Source organism: Gouania willdenowi, chromosome 4 (genome assembly GCF_900634775.1).
Source record: "Gouania willdenowi chromosome 4, fGouWil2.1, whole genome shotgun sequence".
NCBI lineage: Eukaryota > Metazoa > Chordata > Actinopteri > Blenniiformes > Gobiesocidae > Gouania > Gouania willdenowi.
The window spans coordinates 7,599,211-7,622,074 of NC_041047.1; the positions used below are offsets into that span (position 1 = coordinate 7,599,211).

At 38.0% G+C, this 22,864-nt stretch overlaps 1 protein-coding gene across 2 annotated transcripts in view; it reads right to left on the reverse strand.

Annotated features, from left to right (window-relative positions):
- Positions 1-2,521: 2,521 nt before the first annotated feature.
- The window catches only part of ddah1 (dimethylarginine dimethylaminohydrolase 1), a 93,382-nt gene continuing 73,039 nt past the window's right edge, over positions 2,522-22,864 (reverse strand). For both annotated transcript variants that reach the window (XM_028443839.1, XM_028443840.1), the window contains exons 4-7: positions 20,625-20,698; positions 13,927-14,046; positions 7,392-7,535; positions 2,522-3,524 (exon numbers count right to left, since the gene is read on the reverse strand). In XM_028443839.1, coding sequence (XP_028299640.1) covers positions 3,408-3,524; positions 7,392-7,535; positions 13,927-14,046; positions 20,625-20,698 — 455 coding nt within the window. In that variant the 3' untranslated portion in view covers positions 2,522-3,407. The remainder of the gene's footprint in view (positions 3,525-7,391; positions 7,536-13,926; positions 14,047-20,624; positions 20,699-22,864) is intronic.

Here is a 22,864-nt window from a genome sequence, read left to right on the forward strand (position 1 = left end):
TCCGTAGAGGGAGGCTGAATCACCTCCTGATGTCATTTCCTCAACTTTCACCAACAATCGCTGGGAGAAACAACGTGGGTTAGGATATTTTAACATTTAACATTCTAATATGTAAAAATATCACATTTAAAGAACAAAAAACTGGAATGACACAGATACACACTACAAGGCCACTACAGCAAATCAATAAGGCTCTAAACAAAAATGCCCTCATCTATGGAAAGCCAGTTGCACACACATTTAATAAAATTCTAATATTATCATCCATTTTATAATTTCTGCCACTTTTCTTTCTTTTTGCTGGAAGCCGAGACCTCCAACCACAATTTTGTTGGGTGTATGGAAACATGCATAAAGCACTAGTAAAGCTTAACTATTAACTATTAGCTTTAGTCGTAAACCAAAGCTTAGCTCGTAACATTTTTTAAGTCTATTAGTGCTACTATTATTACAAAATTGTCAACTAGTAGACGAGGTTTCTTCACTCCTAAGTAGAGTTGGGCATCGAGCATCAGTTGGACCCAGGACTAACTTTCGATGCCCTGCCTGCTGAACACCAACGAAGAAGTATCCACCTGAAGTGTTTGCGTTCCCGCATTTAGGTTCAGACTATTTCAACCAGAAATACCTCTGGTTAACTAGCACAATTTAAACATGTCAACTTTTTTTGACCATGCCTCTTAAAAGAATTGGAATCTGGAATCGTTAGGAATTGGAATCCGAACGAGGAATCAGAATCGTTCAAATTCAAACAATGCCCAACCCTTCTCGAAAGGTCTACCTGTGCACCAGTGCCCCAAATACCTTTAATAGTGAAACAAAGCTTTACTTTCCTCGTATCCTCAAAATCTCACTGTAGTACTAGTAGACTAGTTTCATCTATTAGTACTACTAAAGCCAAAATATTCACGAGTAGTACTCGTAGACTTCATGCAAATGAGGTAGAAGGGATTATAACAAATCCAGCTACCTGATTGGTTGAAATATTGCCAATGGCAAGCCTGAATTTTGTATTTTCCCGCCCCTTCATTAGTATACAAGGGTTACTAGTAGTAAGTCTAAGTGTACTCATGCACTAGTAAACCTAAGTTGAGTACGTGTACTGAATATGTGCACTGGGAGAGCTTTACTATGGTTGATTTCACTAATTTTCCAAAGCAATCAAAGCAACTCCATGCTTGTCCTGCAGGAGGAAAAACGCTCATGTTTCAGCAGTTTGTAAACTGGTGTAAAAGGCTAATTTTACAGCATGCTCTAACCATCAACAGCAGCGGCGACACTGGGAACGATTCACGCAGAAAGTCTGGGATGTTTTATGAAGGCGCTGTATATTCAGAGCAAAGGTGAGATTAAAAAAAAACCTCATTCCAACACATAATAATGACACTGATACCATATATTCACAAGTCAATGTGGATACCCAACTCGTGGTCTTTACTACTGATGCATGGTATTGGATTTTTGGTCGATATCTGATTCTTTACAATAACAGATGTTGATACCAATAATTAGACATTTGTTACCACCCTCTATTTAGCCATTTAATGACTGTATTTGAGTGGTAGGAGCGACATATTCACAATATCCAAGCATTCTGTGTCATAGTTATGAGAAAAAAAACTATTTAAACCATTTGGAAATGGGTACATTCAGTGACACTTGGAGAATGTTGATTGGCTCGTACCTCCATTGATTTCAAAGCAGTCCTGCAGTCTGCTCCACACACACACGAGGTATCTACGTATATAATGTCTATGAATTGATTGAAGAACAAAGTCGATATATCTGAGGAATTGCCGGTATCAGATAACATGCCGATAATATCGTGCATCACTAGTCAAGTGTTTGTTTCTCTAGCAGCTGGTTCAGGTACTAAAGATAAGAACGTTTAAGGGGGAAATCCAAAGAAACTTTTGAGCGCCAATTTTAACCTTTTAAATCTTTGAGCAAATGATCTTCTTTCTTAGTTATTAGCGTGTTTCAACCAACTTGAACAAATGCATATCACCACATGTTTTATTTCATTACTTTCAACGTCTGAAGGTTCCATTTTGCGAGTTGAATGGGACCTTGTTTTTCCCCAGTTCCATATTCAGAACAGCAAATGATCTTTGATTTATTGATCCACAAGGCCTTCACTATGTCTGATACAATAATAATAATAACATAAGATATACTCTCCTGCAGCTTTAAACGATTAAACTACAGAAGCACACACATTATTATAACACTTTAAGTGTTGTTTGCAAAAATTATGACACCTTTCCCTAAATGATGACACCGACATAGAGCTATGTTGGCATTTTCTGGGTTAGGTGGAGGGATCTAGTGGGGTTAGGTAGGGTTGAGATTAGGGTAACGAAGGGTTAGGGTAACGAACAACACTTAATGACAGCCTTCATGACACCTTATTCATGCTAATGACAGTTGTCATGTCATAATGACAACGTAATGTTGTATAAAACCTAAAGTAAAATGTTACCATTATTTTAATATGAAGCATAAACTACAAACAATCAAATCATATTTAATTGTTTAATCTTCAACATTTCAAGAACTATATTTCAGAATCCAAACAAAGAACATTAAGACTTTCAGTGAAACTGTGAACAAGGCATAGTAATGTTTGTTTTAGCACCGAACCAATCACAGGCAAACACAGTTCAATGGTTAAAGAACAGATTGTGGTTCACCAAACAAAACTCAGCCTATACAGTACCAGGTTGTGAGGCGTTTCTCTGAGAGAAAAAAAAGGTAAAAAGCTGAAGGTAAAGGCTCCAAGATGTCAAGCATCAGCTGAATAGTGTACTGTAGGTGGGAGGAGTCAAACTATTAATTCTACCTCAATTACAGTAGGACTAACTGACAAATTTAACTTAATTTTTTCAAGTTACAGAAAACACAAATGACAATCTAGAGCACAAACAGTCACATGCAGCATCATTAAACAAAATGGATTATGACACTGAATAGAATGGGAGTTTTTTCCTCCAATATACAGTTCTTGAAAGACTTCACAGACTAACAACTACTTTTCTATAATCAAGTCCAGTTTCAAGGCTTCACAGTGTACACACCTGCTCTCTCCTTTCAACCTCCAATGCACTTCATTCACTTAAGTTCTGAGGGTGTAAACAGTCGACACTGGCTACAACTTTGTCAACACACGACCATTGGGTGATCTGACAATTAGAATTCATTATTTTACGTATGATCAGGAAACGAAGCGAACAGCAGTAAAATACACTTTTTAAACCTTTGAGATATTCTAACACTGCAAACTTTAACAGCAAACCCTTTTCTTTCTGCTACATTAAACTTTTTTCCAATTGTCATTTGGGTGCTGGAATAGTTTTGTAAAACCTAAGGATCCACAGTGATGGAACGCTCGCTCCTTGTGAGCGCGCTCAGATGTTTGCCCTCTTGTTGATGAGCACGGAGCAGCAGGTGAGGGCTCCGTCCACCTTCACCTTCTCCAGATTGGACATGGGAATCAGCATGTAGTCCTGTAGCTTCTCAAAAACCTGTAGATAACACAAAGAGGAAAGCGTAGTTGGGACCAAAAAGCTCCGTCCTGCTGAGTCATGTGGTCATTACACAATAGCTTCAGTTTCACCTGAACAGTTAATTACAGTGTTGAGTAAAAAAGCTCAAAGGAAGTTGGGGTCTGTGTCTGTGTCGGGCAGGAGAATTAGCCAAACACAGCGAGTCATCCTAACGAGTATCACCTCAAGGCCTGAGAATACACCGTAACGAAAGCCGACATGTGGGACTGAAACAGAAGCAGGAACTTACGCAACACTTTTGCTTTGCTTACTTAACTTATAAACTTGTAATTTTCCCTGACACATGAAGCCCTGCGGTGCAGCATAAACTGTGAAGCAAAAATAACAACATGTCAATGTTTCCTGGTCTCAGCAAAACACTTATTTTTTTTTTTAAAAAAGGGAGTGAGAACTATTACAACATTCCCTCATGACCCCTGTGGATTCCTCGCTCATCCCGTGGATGTTTTCCAGAAGAAAAACTAGTTTTTTCCGCCGACACGTCCAACCTTGTTCTGTGACACTGGGACACAGAATAAACACTTATTTACTCTACTTCTCACTATAAGGACTGAGCAGATACTGTAGGTCAATCAACCAATGACATTACTCAACCAAACTAACAGGACCAAAGGGACCAGAACTGGATTGAGGAAAAAAACAGAAATCAACAAAACAGTTGATGAACTCAATGTTCTATCAACTTATTGTTATTAAACAAATGACAGCATAAATATCTTATTGTGCTACGTACTGCCTCCTACTGACAGGGAGTATTTAACCACTACTACTCAAACATTGAGGGCCTTGATATTAATCTGTAAAGGGAAGATGCAGATTATTATTTCCCACAGCACGGTGGTTAAAAATGACTGGACCAACCAACTAACTATCAGATTGACGACGGTAAGTAAGAAGTTAACCTGGAAATGGATGTTAGGTTTGGTCAGACAGTAAGACTTTGGCCAAGCCCCAAAATTTTCCAAAAATACACTAAAATATTAACTAGGGGGATGCACCGAAATAAAAATTCTTGGCCGAAATCAAAAACCAAAACACCAAGAAAATATTATACAAATAATTAGTCCCATTGCATTTCTGGCTCTGAATGTTGACCTCACGAAAATTAAAACATTGCAATTAAATGAATTAATGTTAATGCTTCGAAGTATAAATCAATTAAAGATATGAAAATATTCATTTAGCACATGCTCTGTGTACTTTGATAGCAGCGTGGAGTATTTCTTGTTCGTTTAATCCCATACAAGTAATGATCTTTATAACGCTGACCAAGTACAATAGAGAAGTTAGGAGGATCTCTGTGAAATGTGCGCTGACAGACTCTGAAACCAGTTTAATGCTGCTGATGGGCGTACATGTGTTAGGCCGCCGTGTGGTCCGTGTTGACAAAGGCTATACATAACTACAGTGTCTACGTGACACAGAAACATAACAAAACAAAAAAATCACTTTTGGGTTATTTTCGGCCAAAAATCTTTGGTGGCCAGCAAATGTCCTCACTCCCTTGGTCGCAGCAGCACAGGTCATAAATCTACCTTTATCTTCTATTTCATTGTTTGTTGCATAATTTCTTTACTTTAAAACTTATCAAGTGACAAATCTACCCATGGATCATCCACTAATCCAACACAACAATGTCTAACAATCAAACAAACCATCAACCAACTAATGAAGTCCTAAAGTTTAGGCAACAGTTTTGAGTAATAACTTAAGGAAACTTAATATCCACCTTTAACAAAAGCTAAACAACATGAGTGTACTTCCTGTTTCCAATAGAAATCTCACAACAAACTTGACACCAGGCCAAGTGCTCATTACTGAATTTCAGATTTATGAGCCTGGTATGGACGACAGTGCTTCACACAATAGGTGCAGTTATGTTCCACTGAATCCTTGGTCTACAAACTTTCATTATCTCTAAACAGAGCTCTCAGGCGCCGTCGCCACCGCTACCCATTCAAAAGGTGCCACCCCCCTGGCCCCGCCTTCCCCTGAACCTCTCTCACGACCCCCTCCTTTTGTTCTGTCTTATGTAACATCACAGGCACGCCGGAAATAGGCCGGACGTCTGGACGGACAGTGTTTAAAGTTTGAAAGCAGAAGCGTGTCTCCCTAATTGTGCTGACGAATCTCAGAACATGCAACGGTTACTCAGGTTTGTTTGCAGGTCTTACACTGAGCCAAAGCAGGTCACAATCTTACCAGTTCAACACAATCACAAAGACTAACACACACACACACGTTTTTGGACTGGAGAGACCTTGCAGAGTTCATTATATACAGGAAAAGATTTGTCTGGTACACAGTGTTAGATTCCTCTCAAAAGCAAATTTAGACGAAACCGTTAAGGTTTCATTTATTCAGGCAACTTTTTTTCAGAAAATTTGATCTCCTGACATGTTTCGACTGCCAACTGCCAGTCTTCTTCGGAGGCATCTAGTGATTGCTTTGATGTATCCTTACAAGTTCTTTCATAAGGAAAGCATCAAAGCATCTACTGATCGCTTTCATGTGTCCTTATGAGTTCAGAGGCATCTAAAGGCACTAGATGCCTCTGAGGAAGACTGATAATTGGCATTCGAAACATGTCAAGAGATCAAATTTTACTGAAAAAAAGTTGTCGGAATAAATGAAAAAAGACAAAATTAACTTTCTGGAATTAAATTGACTAAACCGCTTTAGCTTGGATCAGAAACCCTGTTGCACATGTTGATGAAAACCATAGCCTAAAGTTATTTTTTGGTATGTTTTGAACCCTTTTCAGGTCTAAAGTCGACCAAATCGCCATTTAATTCTCAACTTTAATAGGGAACATAATTTAAAAAATATACTAGTGCTTGCCCTCTCATAAAAAAGAAGTAGGTAAAGTTGTTTTCTTTGCCTCTGAGCCTTTAGTATCACTGGCTCCATGGCTTTGGCCTCAGCCATGACCACTAAAAGGTCACTTCACATCAAACAGCAGGTTCTTTTGTGAAGACGACTCCGCCCTGGCTGCGGTTGGTTAGCTCCAGTGGTGAGAGTAAAACAACCTATTAGGACTTTTTTTCCCCCCTGAGAAACTTATTTTTCTCTGAGGTTTGTAATCATGAGTACTCTTTAAATGCAAAACTTTTTAAAAGCAGCCCAGTTTTTAGCCATTCCTTTCAGGTCTGAGCTCATCAGTTGTGAATAAACGTGATTGTGTCAGAGTGCCTCCACTGGGGGGTGTGGAAAAAAATAAACCAGAAGAATTTGTGGTAATTGTTATCACAAAAAGGAGAAGAAGAAAGGGGGAAAGTGTCTGTGACATCCTGTATCCAGGTATTTCTCTCTCTTTCACGTTAGCTCAGCTGGTTAAGGTGTCAATGGTGAGTTTCTCAAGCATCTGACCACAGGTGTAAGTGTGCATAGGTGTGCGGGAGTGTGATCATTACAGTGATCCACTCTGTCTCTCAATTTTCAATTCTATTCAAAAAAGCTTTATTGGCATGACAAACATCTTTGCATTGCCAAAGTAAGTGTGACATTAGACAATGTACACAAAAAGACATTAAAGAACCATAATTTGCATAGTGCAAAAATAATAAATGTTAAAAATATTCATGCAATATTCATGTAGTAACATCTATGTATCCCTGTCTGTCTTCGTACCTCTGTGTATTCTAATTTATTGAATATTTAATAGAGACAATGCACATTGGGCCAGAGTTAGCCAAAAAAGGCTAGTTCTCATCTGTTGTCCTTGGCCAAATTTTAAAAGGTATGTCTCCATGTTTGTCTCTGTGTCCCTGTTCTGTCTGTCTTAAAGCTGCAGTATGTAGAATTTTGTCAGTGTAGCAGCGTCACCTTGGCACTCTCAGGGTATTGTTCCGCGGTGCAGTGTAGAAGCACGTGGCCTTTGTTGGGCAGGTTCATGTAGATGCAGTTGGCGGCGTAGTCATCGGGTACGGTCAGTTTGTCGTAGCGATGGTCACTCATTTGCTGCATGATCTACAGAGAGAGAGCAAAGCAGTGAAAGTTGAGAATACGTTTATAAAGCCAGACACAGTACAGCTACTGAAACAATCCGACTGTGTGAGTCAGAGTCAAGGCAGCACCGCATCAAACCGCAGGCCAAACCACTGTGGTTAACTATTGGGGGGGGGGGGTTAATGGAGAACACAGATACAGACGCACATTCTTTCTCTGTGGATGTCATGTTGTTTACGTAATGTGAAGGAGTTGAAGGTAGGATGAGGAGGTGGTGTAGAGAGAAGCTGAGAGGACACATGTGACACCAAGTGGAAGCAAGAGGGGCGGGGCTTAAGGATGACAGCAGGTTTACATTTAAATCAGCTGTAACGTGCCACGTTACAGATGTTGAGTGATTAAAAAAACGAGGCTTAAAGGAAAACAACGTCAGTTTATGTTAAAATGCTTCATTTTTTGTATTTATATATGTTCTTTTGTAAAAGCAGTTTTTTCATCATCTAGTACAGTTGAGTGGCTTTGATAAAAAAAGGGTATATCACCACTGAAAACCCACTAAACTTTGATTTGATTCATTACAGCAGAACTGGATTATTAGTCGTTTTCTGAAAATTCATAAAAATTTAGCAATCTGCTTTTGCAAATGAATACATTCATATGTAATTAATGTGTATTTTATATCAATGAATCCAGGTAAATGTCATTTTTCATGGATGAGGCCTATAATGGGCCCCTTAGTGGCTCATGGGTCCCTTTGAGTGCATCGTCCATATTATACAGTAGTTTGTAAAGGTTATTTATCAGTTTCAAACAAAACATCCAGTGTCAAAATGGACTTAAAACAGTGATTTTCTGTCCAATTTGTAAAACCGACATAGATGGAAAAAAAAGGCATTTGAACCACATTTGTAATTCATACATTTTCACATAAATGAATTTGAAGAGAATTCGACACAGATGGGAAAATTGCAACATTGTAGACAAACTCTAGGCAGCAGCAAAAGTCATATGTCACAGTGTGTAACCACTGATCAATGTTGGGTGTGTTGAGTGACTGGAGCAGATCTAAATTATAAATGACAACATTGTCTCTCACAGACGCGAGAGGATTAAAAACGCTAAAAGGGTGTCGACATGAACTCCACCTAAGACGGATTCCGACTTACTTCTGAGTTTGTGCCAAGTAAGAGGTGATCAAAAATGTCCCCTCCCATTTTTATTAACCTAAATCACATGTGTCAAACTCAAGGCCCGGGGGCCAAATCCGGCCCTTTAGAGCATCCAATTTGGCCCTAAAGACAAGTTGAAAGGTCAGAAAAAAGCATTAGTTATTACCTGACAGCATTTTATATCTCAAATAGCTCAAAGAACTCTTAATTTTTCCAAAAATCGTGCATTTAAAAAAAAAAAAAAAATGTAAAAGATTTGTTCCTTTTAGTGAAGGGAGTCAAATCATGGAAACTCTCTAGTATAGTCACTCACACCCTTCAACAAGAGTAATAGTACTACAGCAAACTAACAGACTACTTGCTCCTGCACAAACTCTAGTAAATACCCAAAGTGGTATCTGGGCAACACAATGTGCTCAGTCAGAGCTCCCAAAACTAAATATTTACTACAAAGCAATTAAACTGGCTCTGGGAAACCACAAACTCAAGCAGTTGCAAAACACAGTGACAATGATACGTTATCTGCATGAAGCAGGTAAAGTTTTTCTGGGTTGAGTTTGCATGTTTATGTGTTTCTTCAGAGTTTGTATGAATTATTTCATATTTAAATCTACACTTTTAGGCTGCTGGAGACCATTTTTAATCAGAAAAAGACAGTGTAGGCCTCATGGATCAATAAATCAAAGATCATTTGCTTAAAAGAAGATGTAAAAGGTTAAAATTGCTGCTATAGAGGTTGTTTTTTTAATCTCCACTGTAAATACTTGGTTTATTCACATTGTTTGTTTTCATCTCCACTCTATATATATTGTCGCGCATTGCATTGTGGGATGTGGAGTCCCATAAACGAATGCATAAAAGTATTTTAAATTCCTTCTTACTGTGATTCATTGTGCATTTTTTTGCCAGATAAGGAGGACAGTGATTTCTTGACACAGTTTTGTTCTCGTTATTCCCAGTGATATCACATCACTCCATAAAACATTCAATTTCGGCCAGATTCAGATCTTTCTGTGTAAACCCCAAAACAAACATCTACCATTGTTTTGTCAAAATTTTCAGTGAAAACACCAGAAATGTGTTGAGAAGTCATTCTGGCAGAGTTTTTGGAGCCAAACACAAGAAATTCCGATAAAAAATGAAGTAAAAACACTTCTATGCATCCCACAATGCAATGCAGGAAACTTTTCCGACAATGTCTATAAACCCAAGTGTTTACGGTGGAGATCAAAACACACTTTCGAGTGGCAATTTGAACCTTTTACATCTTTTTCAATCAAACTGTCTCAAGATTTATTGATCGATGAGGTATAAACTGTGTCTTTATCTGATTAATTATCATCCCCTCCAGCTTTAAGCAAATATTGATTCCAGTTTAAAGTTAATGTGGAACATCAAAGCTGCTCTACAGTTTGAATCAAGTCCTCGGGCAGTTCAAACGTCAGTCCTCACAAACACACTTGCCAATGAGGGAACCTAATAATCTATCTATAAATCAGTGACTATATAAGCCATCACCGTATGAATGGAACAGGCCTGTATTCAATGATGTCTAACGTCTGAGCGAATGGGTAGTGGGCTCTCAGCGTGAGTGAGTGAGTGAGTGAGTGAGTGAAGGGAGCGGGTGTTTCAGCCTCTGACGGATGCTGTATTTTAGGACGATGACTTCATTCACGAGGCTCAGCAGTGACTGCAGCAGATGGACCAAATCCATCCAGTCAGGAGAGCCGAGCACAGATGAGCCTGATGAGTGCAGGCGAGGCTATGATGCAAGTATAACAAGGGCTTTACACTGACAAGAGCTGGAAGAAAAACACTTTAAAGAGAACATTTGAAAACCAACAGTTTTCACTTGCTTTCCTCAAAACAAAGTCGGAACAACCTGAAGTTTTATGACAAATTAGAGCAGATCTAATAAAAAGTAGGCTTTAATTGTACAAATGTCCGTATCCATAGCAGAAAAGAACAATATATATATATAAAATAGATAATAAAATCATATTTGTCTATATTAACTTGTTATTGTCTCCTCCCCTCACAATTTAAAAGCACAATACCATTATTTTAATTATTATATCACACACACACACTTACTGTATTATAATGTATAATATTTGTAAATACTGTCTCTGTAATTGTCTCTGTGCTTGTGTTGTATGTGGGAAAATAGTAAAAAAAAAAAAAAAAAAAAAAACAGTAAAAAACAAATATCCAGTAATGATACAGGCTTTGGGGTCGGGACCCCATATGGGGTTGTCTGAAATGTCTAGTAATTATTATTTTTCTAAAAGTGTATTTGCTGATTTTTTTTTTTCAAATTAAAACACAATCTTAAACAACTGTGTTCTATACTTTCCTCTATACATTCTAAACTACTGAAATGTATTCACAAAACAGCTCTAGGTGTCTAATGATGTATAATCAAAGCTTCTGAATACAATTAATTAGGATATGTTTGAGTAGCTTTACGTCCTCTATTAATGTATATGTATATTACTATATAACCAATCATCTGACGTTATAAGTCACATGTTAAAGGGATTGTTAATTGGAACTAAGTCAGACTGTATGAACGTTGTTTGTGTTTTGTTTATTGTTTTCGTGTGTGATATGTTATATTTATTTGTATACCGCACTAATAATACAATTGTACAACAGTAGGATTTATAAATGTCTAAAGGGATCGAGTGTGACAGCCTTTTTTTTTATGTTTTCATTTTGTGTTTTGTCATAATGTATGTTTTTTTTAATTTTCCTTGTATGATGTGTGATATGTTCAATATGTTCTTTACAAATAACACAAAATATTGTTGGAAAAATAATAAAAATACATACAAATAAGTAAAGTTCAAATAAAAAGCAGTAAAATATCTGAGCTGGCACAACTTGTCACTAATCCTGGCTACTCTGTATTTGTAATACATACTGTACAACAATCAATCAAAAACTGATTCTAGAAAAATGATGTCCTGAAATTCTTGATATGAAAATGGGGTCAATATCCAAAAAAGGTGGGGAACCACTGCTTTAGCCACTTTATTTCTGACACCCCTGCTTTGACACACGCTAAACCAAACACGAGTGAGACATGACGCTTATTTTTGTCAAAAAAATGGTTGAATTTTTCAAGCTCACAACAAATCAGGTCCTTTTTTCTCCGTGTAGCAGCAAACTGAAGCTAAAGATAGAAGCTCCCGTTTTAACCCCGTCTTTGTTCCACCGTTGCCACACGACCTGCATCCAAAACAAGCACTTTGTCCTCATTAAACGTGCATTCATACAATTGCACCTCCACTAAAAGAACATCGCCGCCTACATTTAAAACAAGGCTTGTTAAGAGTCATTTTAAAAAATGAGCTAATTGCAGCAGAAGGTGATGTCAGCTATAATTAGAAAAGCAAGCACTCTGTCATGAGGCCTCGCCAACAGCCACTCCTCACACAAGCTGATTAATATGGGCGAGAAAAAACAAAACAAAAAAATCAAGATAATTAATGCGTCAACACTGGGATTTAAATGATCATCCTCGAAAGCACATGCACAGATTCCTGTTTTTTTTTTTATTGTAGTTTAGTGATCAAACACTGACATGCAGAGTTGTTTTAAATACTCTTCAGAGACTTCAATGAATTGTGACTCATTCAGTTGTGATTGCTGCACCGGTAGGTGGAGATGTAACACCAGATGTGCTCATACAGTATACTGTGCATGTAGAAGGCTAGGATTACTAAACTCCATAGGTGAAGGTAATAGAAAGAAAACCTTGTCTGAATAAACAAAACCTTAACTTAACATGTTCAAAAAGACGACTAAATTAATATTGCTGGAACTATTACATGGAAGACAAGTGAAACTTCAAAGGAAACATCAAGGGCAATCAGCAGAACTGCTCTGATGAAGACTGGCAGTTGACAGTCGAAACATTTTTTTTAATTACATTTCTAAATCAGTACTTGTACTTTAGAATGGTTTAGAAGTAGTAATAGGTTACATTTCAACAGCAAAACATTACTGAGTAAATTATTTTTTGTGATAATTTCTTCGATTATATTCCCATTTGATTGAACATAATCCATATGTTGCTATTTGTGCCATTTCTGATCAACACCCAGACATTTTCTTGGGTTCATGTTGTTACCACATGGCACTGTTTTATAAATGTAGCTATACTTAGAGCCTGAGAATTATTTTTATCTTGAATTAAATTCATTGGTGATATTTTATTCAGTAACACTTTACTAGATGTTTTATACATAATGTTGATATTATGGTGTCATTATTAAGACATGACACCTGTCATTAACATGAATAAGGTGTCATGAAGGCTGTCATTAAGTGTCGTTTGCAACCCGAAATCTAACCCTTCATTACCCAAACCTCACTAGATCCCTCCACCTAACTCAAAAAATGCCAACATAGCTCCAAAGGTGTCATAATTTAGTGAACAACACTTAATGACAGCCTTCATGACACCTTATTCATGTTAACGACATATTATGACAGCGTAATCTCAGCCTTATGTGTAAAACTTCAAGTATATTTAAAAAAGAATTGTACATTTTGACAAACTTTTTATTTTATACAGATGCCTTTGTGGAAAATAAATTAACTTTTAATTGTGCAAGATTTAGTCTCTTTTTATTACCAAGATTTATTACCAAAAATAAATGTGGGGGCGGTGAAAGTAACTACAGTAGTAACTTTTACTTTAAGTAGTATTTAATTTAGCTACTTTTGACTTGTACTTTCAATCTAGTAACAGTACTTCTACTTGTAAAAAGCTTGCATCAAAAGATGGAAAGATCATTAGTGCATATTTGGAAGTCGGAGACAAATTTTTATGATGCACTCCCTGGGTTTTTTTTTTAAATCGCTGAAACCAAACTCAATCTTCGTGCAGCAATGAGAGCAAACGTGTGGAATAGAAACTGTAGTTGTTGCAGACAAGTTGAGAGGATGAATAGGTTGTTGCGGTGCGTTTATCCAGCTCTGAATCAACATGTGCAGCGCCCCGTCTTGTAGTGTTATTCCTGCTGAACACTTTTTCACAGCATGAGAGAGAGAGAGAGAGAGAGAGAGAGAGAGAGAGAAAAAGCCAGAGACAGCAAATACTAACAGAGCAGCCAGCAGTCCAAATGAATCGGCTGCGTCGATGTGCGTCATCGCAATGAAAACAATGCCAATACATTCATTCACTGGTTTGTATGAGTACAGCCAAGGGAATAAACACACACATGTCATACTTTGAGGGTTTTCTGTGCTGGTTCACTGGATCCAATGACAATAAGCCCTGGTCCTCCCATGCTGCAGAAGCTCTTCAGATGAAGCCCTTCAAGCACGGGCACCGTGGAAACGGCATAGTCCTGAAACACACGGGCCAAAGGTGAATTACGCTTAGTCAGCAGCCATCCATCCCATTTTTACCAATTGTTCCTTAATTATTGAATTGGCACACTGTGATTTTGTAGTTTAATCGAATGACTACTTTTTGAGATAGAGCCAGTTTAGTGAGGGGGTATCTGTCGATTTTCATGCGTCCTAATATTTCTTCCATTTTCAGCTTCCAATATCTCAAGAACTACACCACATAGGAAACTGTAATTTGGGATAGTAATACAGCTCCACCTACTCTCAAAATATGCAAAAATATCTGCTATACATCTTGTCTGATGGACATGCCAGCCTCTCAAAAATTGAAAAATGTTTGTTGGGGTTTGGGTCTGGAACATGTTTGGGCCTTATATGCCACATATGCCTCAGCTCCCTGTAATTAGATCAGCTTTGAGCTATGTACATAGACTGTTTACATCACTAATGATTAGTCACATACAGTATATGGATTAGTTATTGGGTGACAGTCTCTTGAAATCCAAAAAAATACTATTTTCATTTGTCCATAACTGCATGATGGAATGTAAGAAAAAATCTGATCTGTTTTAATTTATAATATAAAGATGACTCTTTCTTGGGATATAAAACAATTTTTCTTTATGCAACCTCTTCATTTTTATTTTGGACCCCAATTTCACCACTCGCGAATATTAAAAACCCTTTACATGAGGCCATAGAGTCAAATGAGTCTGTGAAAGCTCTCAGACTCCTCCTCAAACTTACATAAGTTCAAAATAAACACATTTGTGTTACGTAATACTTAATATTCAACTCTGTCTTCCACGTTTGACAAATTACATTCAAGAACTTCCTACTTCAACGGCCCAACCAGTGCAGCATTATTAAATGGTGCCTAAAGTGGCCATTAAAAAGGAAGTGGACAGCTCAGGGGAGGAAACAGCGTTAACGTCCAAAAGATGAAGTCACTGAAATTACAGAACCACTAGCTGCGTTTCCATTACCCTTGGAATTACGCAAAATCTAAATAGCACAATAAAAACTGGTAATGGAAACACCTGAATTTTGGAAAAACACTCAAATCAAACACTCAAATCGTTAAAAATTATTTCAGACCTTTCAATATTGAAATGTGTCGCAAAAGTGCTCACAGGACATGTCGTACATGGTCACATGACCACTTCTCTTTGCGAAAACAAGGCGCGTTACATGTAGACAGATGAGGAGACGGGGACATTTCTTATCATTATCCTTAAAAACTGCCACATTAGACGTGAAACAAGGAAACAAAGGAAAACAGTGTGTTATTAGGAGGTTTCCTGCAGAGAAGTCTCACGAGTTGAGATTTCACTGGAGTTATGAGGCTCCAGCCCAAAACAACGTTCAATGGAAACACATTCAAAGGGCAATTATACTTTGTCAACATTTAGAAACATCGCTTTTATTGTGTGAAAATCTGTAATGGAAACACAGCTACTGACTAGAGATGGTCTCTCTACTGTTATCATGGAGATTGTAACCAAAACATGATGTAAGAGATAACAGAACATACAAATACCATCACTTTTAGTGTTATTGACAACTTTATATGGCTGGTGATCAGATAAAATACTAATTAATATAATAAAACTCATGTTTATCAGCCATCTACAGTTAGCACAAACTATTCTAAAGCATTTGTTTCAATAGTGGATGGATGATGGATGGATAGATGGATGGATGGATGGATGAAACAGATATAGTGGAAATAGGGCCTCTTTTCTCTTCATTTAATTGTTTTGAAACCACTGAGCTGTTGAGTGAATTATGGTCGTATATGAACTTTGGACTTTATTTTTTATTTTCTAGACTTTTCCCTCCTGGTTCAATGTGAGAACATGTTGATGATCCTGTAAATTCTAGTTTCTTCTTGGGAAAAATAACTTTTACAAGTGACATCTACAGTATGCGATTTCATAATCGCCCAATACGTTCCAGGTCGTTTTTTTTAAGGGGCTGTGGTGTCACAAACTGAAGGCAGTATTTGTATATGTTCTCCATGGCTGCACTCCATTTTTTTTGCATTTTACAGTGGATGTTAACATGCATCAGGTCAATCATCATTAGGCCCTTTTCCACTACTGGGAAGTCACTGTACGTGCGTAAAATAGCATTTGGCAGCGAAGGGAAACTTAAATGACCTCAACGATCATTTCCTGAACATTTTTCTTAAATCCTGTTGAGGAGATCTGGTAGGTTACGATGGGAATTATGTAATTGCAACGGGAAATTATGTATTTTGTGTGTTTAATGTATGAAAAAAAATTACATTTGAGTAAAATGAAGTGTGAATGTTTTGGAGAATCATCAAAAAAACGCTCAGCCCAAACTTTAGATTATACATTTAACATTTTCCACTGCTCTTGAAAAGCAGCTGTAATAGCAGTGACTGCAACTTTTGAGTATAAAGATAAAAGGTAGAAAAAAAAGATGCTCAGTTTGTCTAAGGAATTTCTGTAAGTCCGTCTAAGTTCAATTTGTAATTGCGTTGGTATAACTATTGTGGCCATACTAGCCTGTCATTGCCCGATCCCGTTAGATCTCTGAAGCAAAGCAGGTCTGGGCCTGGTTAGTAGTTGGATGGCGAAAACTGAGCATTCCTGGTGCCACAGTGAGGTGGCAGTCACCTCAGTGGTATCTGTCATTGTGTCCTTGGGCAAGACATTTCACCCACATTGCCTAGTATAAATGTAGTGTGTGAGTGAGTGGTGGTGGTGGTCAGTCTGCCCCAGGGCAGCTGTGGCTACAATAGTAGCTTACCACCACTAAGTGTGGAGTGAAAGAACAATCCCTTATACAGTATCTGTAAAGCGACTTTGAGCGTCCAAAAAAAGTGCTATATAAAATTGATGCATTATTATTATTATTGAGTTGCGTGCAACAACTATTCTAACGGTACCAATTAAACAATAAAAAAACATCAGAAACCCCCCACATGCAGGTTGAAACGCACCGTAGGTGGCGACATCACACCGTAGAGGATCAAAATGACACCGTGGGGGCCCCTATGCTCAACAACACTGGCGAGAACCCTGTGCATGGTGCCTCCTCAAGCAGCCGACAGAAAGTAAAACGTAGACTATTCAAGCCTCTTTTGTTGAAAATCAGTCAATGGGAGTCTGTGTTCTATTTTTTCACTTGTTTGCAGCCCCAACAAACTGGAGACCGTTAATATTTTTTTTGTCTTTCTGGAATCTTCATAAACCCGTCACATTGTTAGTTTAGTTCTTGTTGGATTCCATTGTTGTTTTACCTTTAAATTAAGATACTTTACAAAGGTCTTTCTGAAAAGTAGGAAATGCATCAACATAGCAGTGATGAGTGTGATGTTTTAATCAAACAACATGTAGAACACTAAGAAACTACATGGCCATAAAGTAATAAACAAAAATGACTTTTTAATTTGATTCATCAACTGTGAGGTTAATCATTATGCAGCGTTTACAACAATACTTCATTAAACATGCTTGAAAACCACCTGAGACCCATAACCAGATGCTAACAGCTAAATGCTAGTGGGCCTCCTGGCAGGAACACTCATCAATACTTTTTTTTTTTTTAGCTATGCTATGTTTAAATTACAGCTATGCAGGCTAAAGGTCAACAACATAACACGAAGCTAACTACTTTAGCTGCAGTGAGCATTGAAAATAAAGAGCTTTGATGCACTGTATATTAATTTCAAAGACTAACTATCTTGTATGTTTTAATGTTTTGCTAGCTAACAAACTCAGCTAGCTTTGACTACAGAGCAAATGCTGTTGAGAAAATACAAGCAGAAGGAAAAGGAAAGTTCCATGGAGGAATGGAAGGGTTTAAATCGATGCAGAGATGGAGAGAGAAAGTAATTACAGTAAGAAAAGCAAGACAGATGGAGTATTATTACCTTTCAATTGTGAGGCTGCTCATTCAGCCCCTTCCTGTTTAATGTACATGGTTGCTGGCAGTGAGACTGTGTTTACAGATGTAGAAAAAAAAAACACCAGTGGATTGATGATAAGTAGACTACTTTCTGTGTAATGTTAATGTAAGGTCCAATAATTGCATTACTGCCTGACACAGCAGTGGTTGCTATATATTTGGCCATAAGAGTTTCACTCACGCAACTAGGAAGTTTGAAGTATTTTAAGTTATGATTATACGTTGTAAGTACAATACTGAACTTGAAAGGATCCATATCATGATATTTTAGACCTTCCAAAGTCAACTACAGCCACATTTGTAGTACGGACTAAAAGAACAGAAGTTGTTCTGGTAGCTGGAGAGGTGCCAGGGCACTTCTCAAGCACTGCCGAGGTACCCTTGAGCAAGGCACCGACCCCAACACTGCTCCCTTCATTGTAAAGCGACTTTGAGTACCCAGAAAAGCGCTATATAAAATTGATGTATAATAATAATAATAATTTGGTTAATATTTAACATCTGGCAAAAAATAAAAAAAAACAAATTTATTAATAAACATGACTTATTTTCTTTCAACCCGGAAGTTGAGACGCACGGTTCTTCTGGAGCGCCGCCTCTCCCTGAGTGAGTGCCGCCCACTTCATGAGGAAGCCCTAGAGCCCCAGTGAAGCAGCATGGCCAACGAGCACGCCCACAAAATTTGGTAAACACATTTCTAAAGATGGAGGAGACCCCGCAGACATTTAATCGGTAAATGAAAAACTAATTGGTTATGTGTTTTGTGGTGTTGCATTTCGTAAAGCCTCATAATTTGTGGAGTTTTAATGTTTATCATGCATACACATTGTAAAGAGTGTAACAAATAACCATATGTTTTTACTTATGGCTGTGGCCTCTCCATCAGTGGGCTTTATTGTGGGAATCGCTCCAGTTTGAAGAACTAATTTACTGGACAATCCACTTTGGAACTGGCCAAGGTTCACCAATAAGTCTTCTGTAAAGTGACGGTCACAGATACTGGCAGGTGTGTCGCATGCTCCCAGAGATAAATTCCAACCACTTCTGGCGGTTAGACTCTTCTTTAGGAAGATTGAACAAACTCTGAGGACTTTTGTAGCCAAACACACGTTTTCGCTTACCAGACATCAATGTTTTGGTACAAAACCAAAGTCCGACTATTTTCCCTGTGCAGACTGAATAAGAAAGGAAACAATGACAATCAAAAATGATGTTCTTCGGCCACTCGTATGCGTTTCGCTCCGAGAGAGTGGGCGTGTATGTTCACTGTGGCGGCACCGACAGCAGGCACTTCCTGGAGGGGGCGGTTCAGACTTTAGTGACGTCAATTGCGCTCATTTTTCAGAAGAGGACAGAGCAGCAGCTCAGAAAGCAGGATTAGTGAGGATTGCTCAGAGATGCAGGAAGGAAGCCCAATAATACATTAATTATGTTTTTCATAAGGAATTAATATTGTAACAAGGTTAAAAGCTCAAAAAAAGTTGATTTAGCATGATATAGGACCTTTAACCTATGGCACATCATAATGAGGTACCGATGCATAAAAGTATGACTTACATTTATAAACCAGTCACTTTGCAAACTGTGAGTGATTGGTGACTAAATTGTGAACACATTGTGATGGGTTAAGGTACATGTGTCAAATAAAAGGCCCAGGGACCAAATCTGGCCCTTCAGTGGTTCTCAAACTTGTTTAGCTCAAGTACCCCCGTTCTCTCATTTCTGAATCCAAGTACCACCTTTGTCTAACTACAACATTTTGCTCAGAATTCTATAAAAACAAAACCATTATAGAGCATGATAATGGAATGACCCCCGCCTAGCGCCCAGTGTGAGCTGGTGATAAGCACCAGCAGACCCTGCAACCCTGAAAAATAGAAACAAATGGGTCTGAAAATGGATGGATGGATGGATGGATGAATGGATAATGGAATGAAAGAAAGATCTAACTTTGTTCTAACTAAATTTAGTGCCTCACGAATATGTTTGTATCATTTCCTGTCATCTCCTGCCTGTTGTGGGACCAAAACAAACCCTTGTATTTTCAGTCCATGTTCTAATCAAGATAATTTTCATCCTCATTATTATAAGTATCATTTTAAACCAAAATTACACTATTGGAAATCCCCATATTTTTCATGCTTTTGTTAATTTTCCACTCTCTCTCTTAAGTACCCCCTGTAATGCCATCACGTACCCCTATTTGAGAAACACTGCTTCAGAGCATCTAATGCAATCTGCTGGACTAATGAGTGAGAATAACAGAAAAACCATTAATCATTGTGTGAGTCATTTTTTCAATATTAAATTGTTGAAAGAACTCAATATTTTCAAAACCCTGCAAGTTTCCTTAAATTATTCAACAAATTTTTCCAAAAAGTGATAAATGTCACTTGTTGCTTTATTATTAATGGTACCTTACATACTTTACATAGGGCACATTAATGTCCATATTGCTCGTTTTGCCAACCTAAAAATCAGCGACACACTTGGTCCGTGTTTGGCCCCTGAACTAAAATGAGTTTGACACCCCAGGGTTAAGGACATCTCCAGTTCGTACTTGACCTTTTGACCTGATCGCTCTCCAAGCTGTTAGAGTGAATAATGAGTGGAATGAAACCCGACAACTCACCTTAAAGGCATCTGCTAGGATTTCTGCTCCTTTCTGATTGGTCCGTTTGGAAAGTCCCACGAAAAATTCTCGACCTGAAGAACAAATTATTTAAATGAATTTAAACCAGTACAGTACAGTCTATATTAGTGGTTCTCAAACTTTTTTTGGCTCAAGTACCCCCTTTCTCTAATTTCTGAATCCAAGTACCCCATCTGTCCGACTAAAAAAATTTCTTCAGAATACCAGTAATAGTGATAACATTTTTAAACTTAGAATTTTGCAAAGAAGTGGAATTAAACAGTATCTAGCACAATGATTCCTAACCTTTTTTGGGTCATGACCTCATTTTGATATCAAAAATTTGTGTTTTTTTAATTTCAAAAAGTCTATTTTAACCAGTTACAATGTTGTATCAATTACTAGACATTTCAGGCGACCCCATTTAAATTCCAGACAACCTGATTTAGTGCCTTCAGAATAGATTTATTTCTATAGTTTTTATCATTTCTGGTCATCTCCCACCTGGTGTGGGACAAAAATCATTATGATTATCATTTTTAACTAAAAACTCATATTTCTCATGCTCACATTTGTTCATTTTCCACTCTCTCTCTCAAGTACCCCCTGCAGTGCCCTCGCGTACCCCCATTTGAGAAACACTGGTCTATATAAGTATATTTAAAATCTTTACACTGGCTCCCAGTCAGTCTCAGAATAGACTTTAAAATTCTGCTGCTGGTGTCTACATGAGTGAATGGGTTTGGTCCAGAATACATCAGTGAAATGTTAGTCAGGAATGAACCCAGCAGGTCTCTCAGATCTATGGACACAGGTCAGATAGTGGAGCCCAGAGCTCACAGTAAACATGATGATGCTGGGTTTAGTTGTTATGCTGCAAAGAAGTGGAACAAACTGCAGCAGAGCTAAAGTCAGCATCACATGTGAACATTATTAAATCAAAGTGAAAGGCACTTTTTTCCTATACTGCGTATGATTGAGAAGGAAATTTTTGGTCATGTTGTTGTTTATGTTTGTTGATGATTTTAAATGATTGTACTGATGATTTTAAATGATGTTCTTATAGATTTTAAGCTGTTGAATGTTTTCTGTTGTACTTTTTGATCATGTAAAGCACACTGAGTTGCCTTGTGTATGAAATGCGCTATACAAATACATTTGCCTCTGTCTATATTTTGGATCAAAATGAGGATTTGAAACTGCAGTAGCTGCTCCACTGAGGCAGGGTCTGCTGAGGGTTGCTGCAGCACAATGAGCCCAGCGATGGGATCCTAAAACTGCGTCTGAGCCTTTACAAAACGAGCCACTGCCAACAGGAAATGTTTTCAGCACTGCCACATTGAAGTCGATTTCAGCTGGAATGAACGACAGCACCAGGCCTCTCTGTCTAGAAGCTCAATTAGGTGTACCGTGCTTCTTACCATGGGCCTGCACAATGTAGAAGACATTGACCCACATTTCAAGTTACCACATGACAGTAACAGAATGTACAGAAAGTCCAGCAAAGACCATTGCGTTCATTCTCCAACGTTTCTGCAATGGCGAGACCTCATGATCTGCAGGACGGCACACATCGGTTGTGCAACAGATTGTTTTTGAGACAGATCCTACTCGTGCACTAAAGGGATCAGGTCACCCAGGTCATGCGCAGGAATGTTTGTGGAGAAAATCTCAAAACCCAGATGGATGCTTACAGACATGCTTTCATTCTTCCACTTACTTCAACATACAGTATATATATGACGGCGTGCCCTTTTTCCACTGTAACTATATGCTTTAATTTAAAGCAGGAGAAACGTCCCTATGCAGTCCTTATATCAACTGTACATGTGTAAAAGCTCAGATTTCTATTAAAACAAGTTGGGCAACAAGATGTCCTCGGAAATGGGGTGGAAGTGAGAAAATAAAAGTCTCAAATGTGGTCATAAGTCTCAACTAGTATTGGTTTCAAAAGCTATTTTAATTTCTTTTTTAGGGTTTTGTGTGACTTGTCAAAGAGGGGCAGGTACAATTTTTCTAGTAACCCTTTACTTGAAGTTTTATACATTAAGGTTGAATATACAGTGTCGTTTGACCCCAAACCTTAACCCTACCTAACCTCACTAGATCCCACCATCTAACCCAAAAAAATGCCAACATAGCTCCAAAGGTGTCATAATTCAGCGAAAGATGCCAAATTTGAGCCAATGACACTTAAGGACAGCCTTCATGACACCTTATTCATGCTAGTGACAGACAGG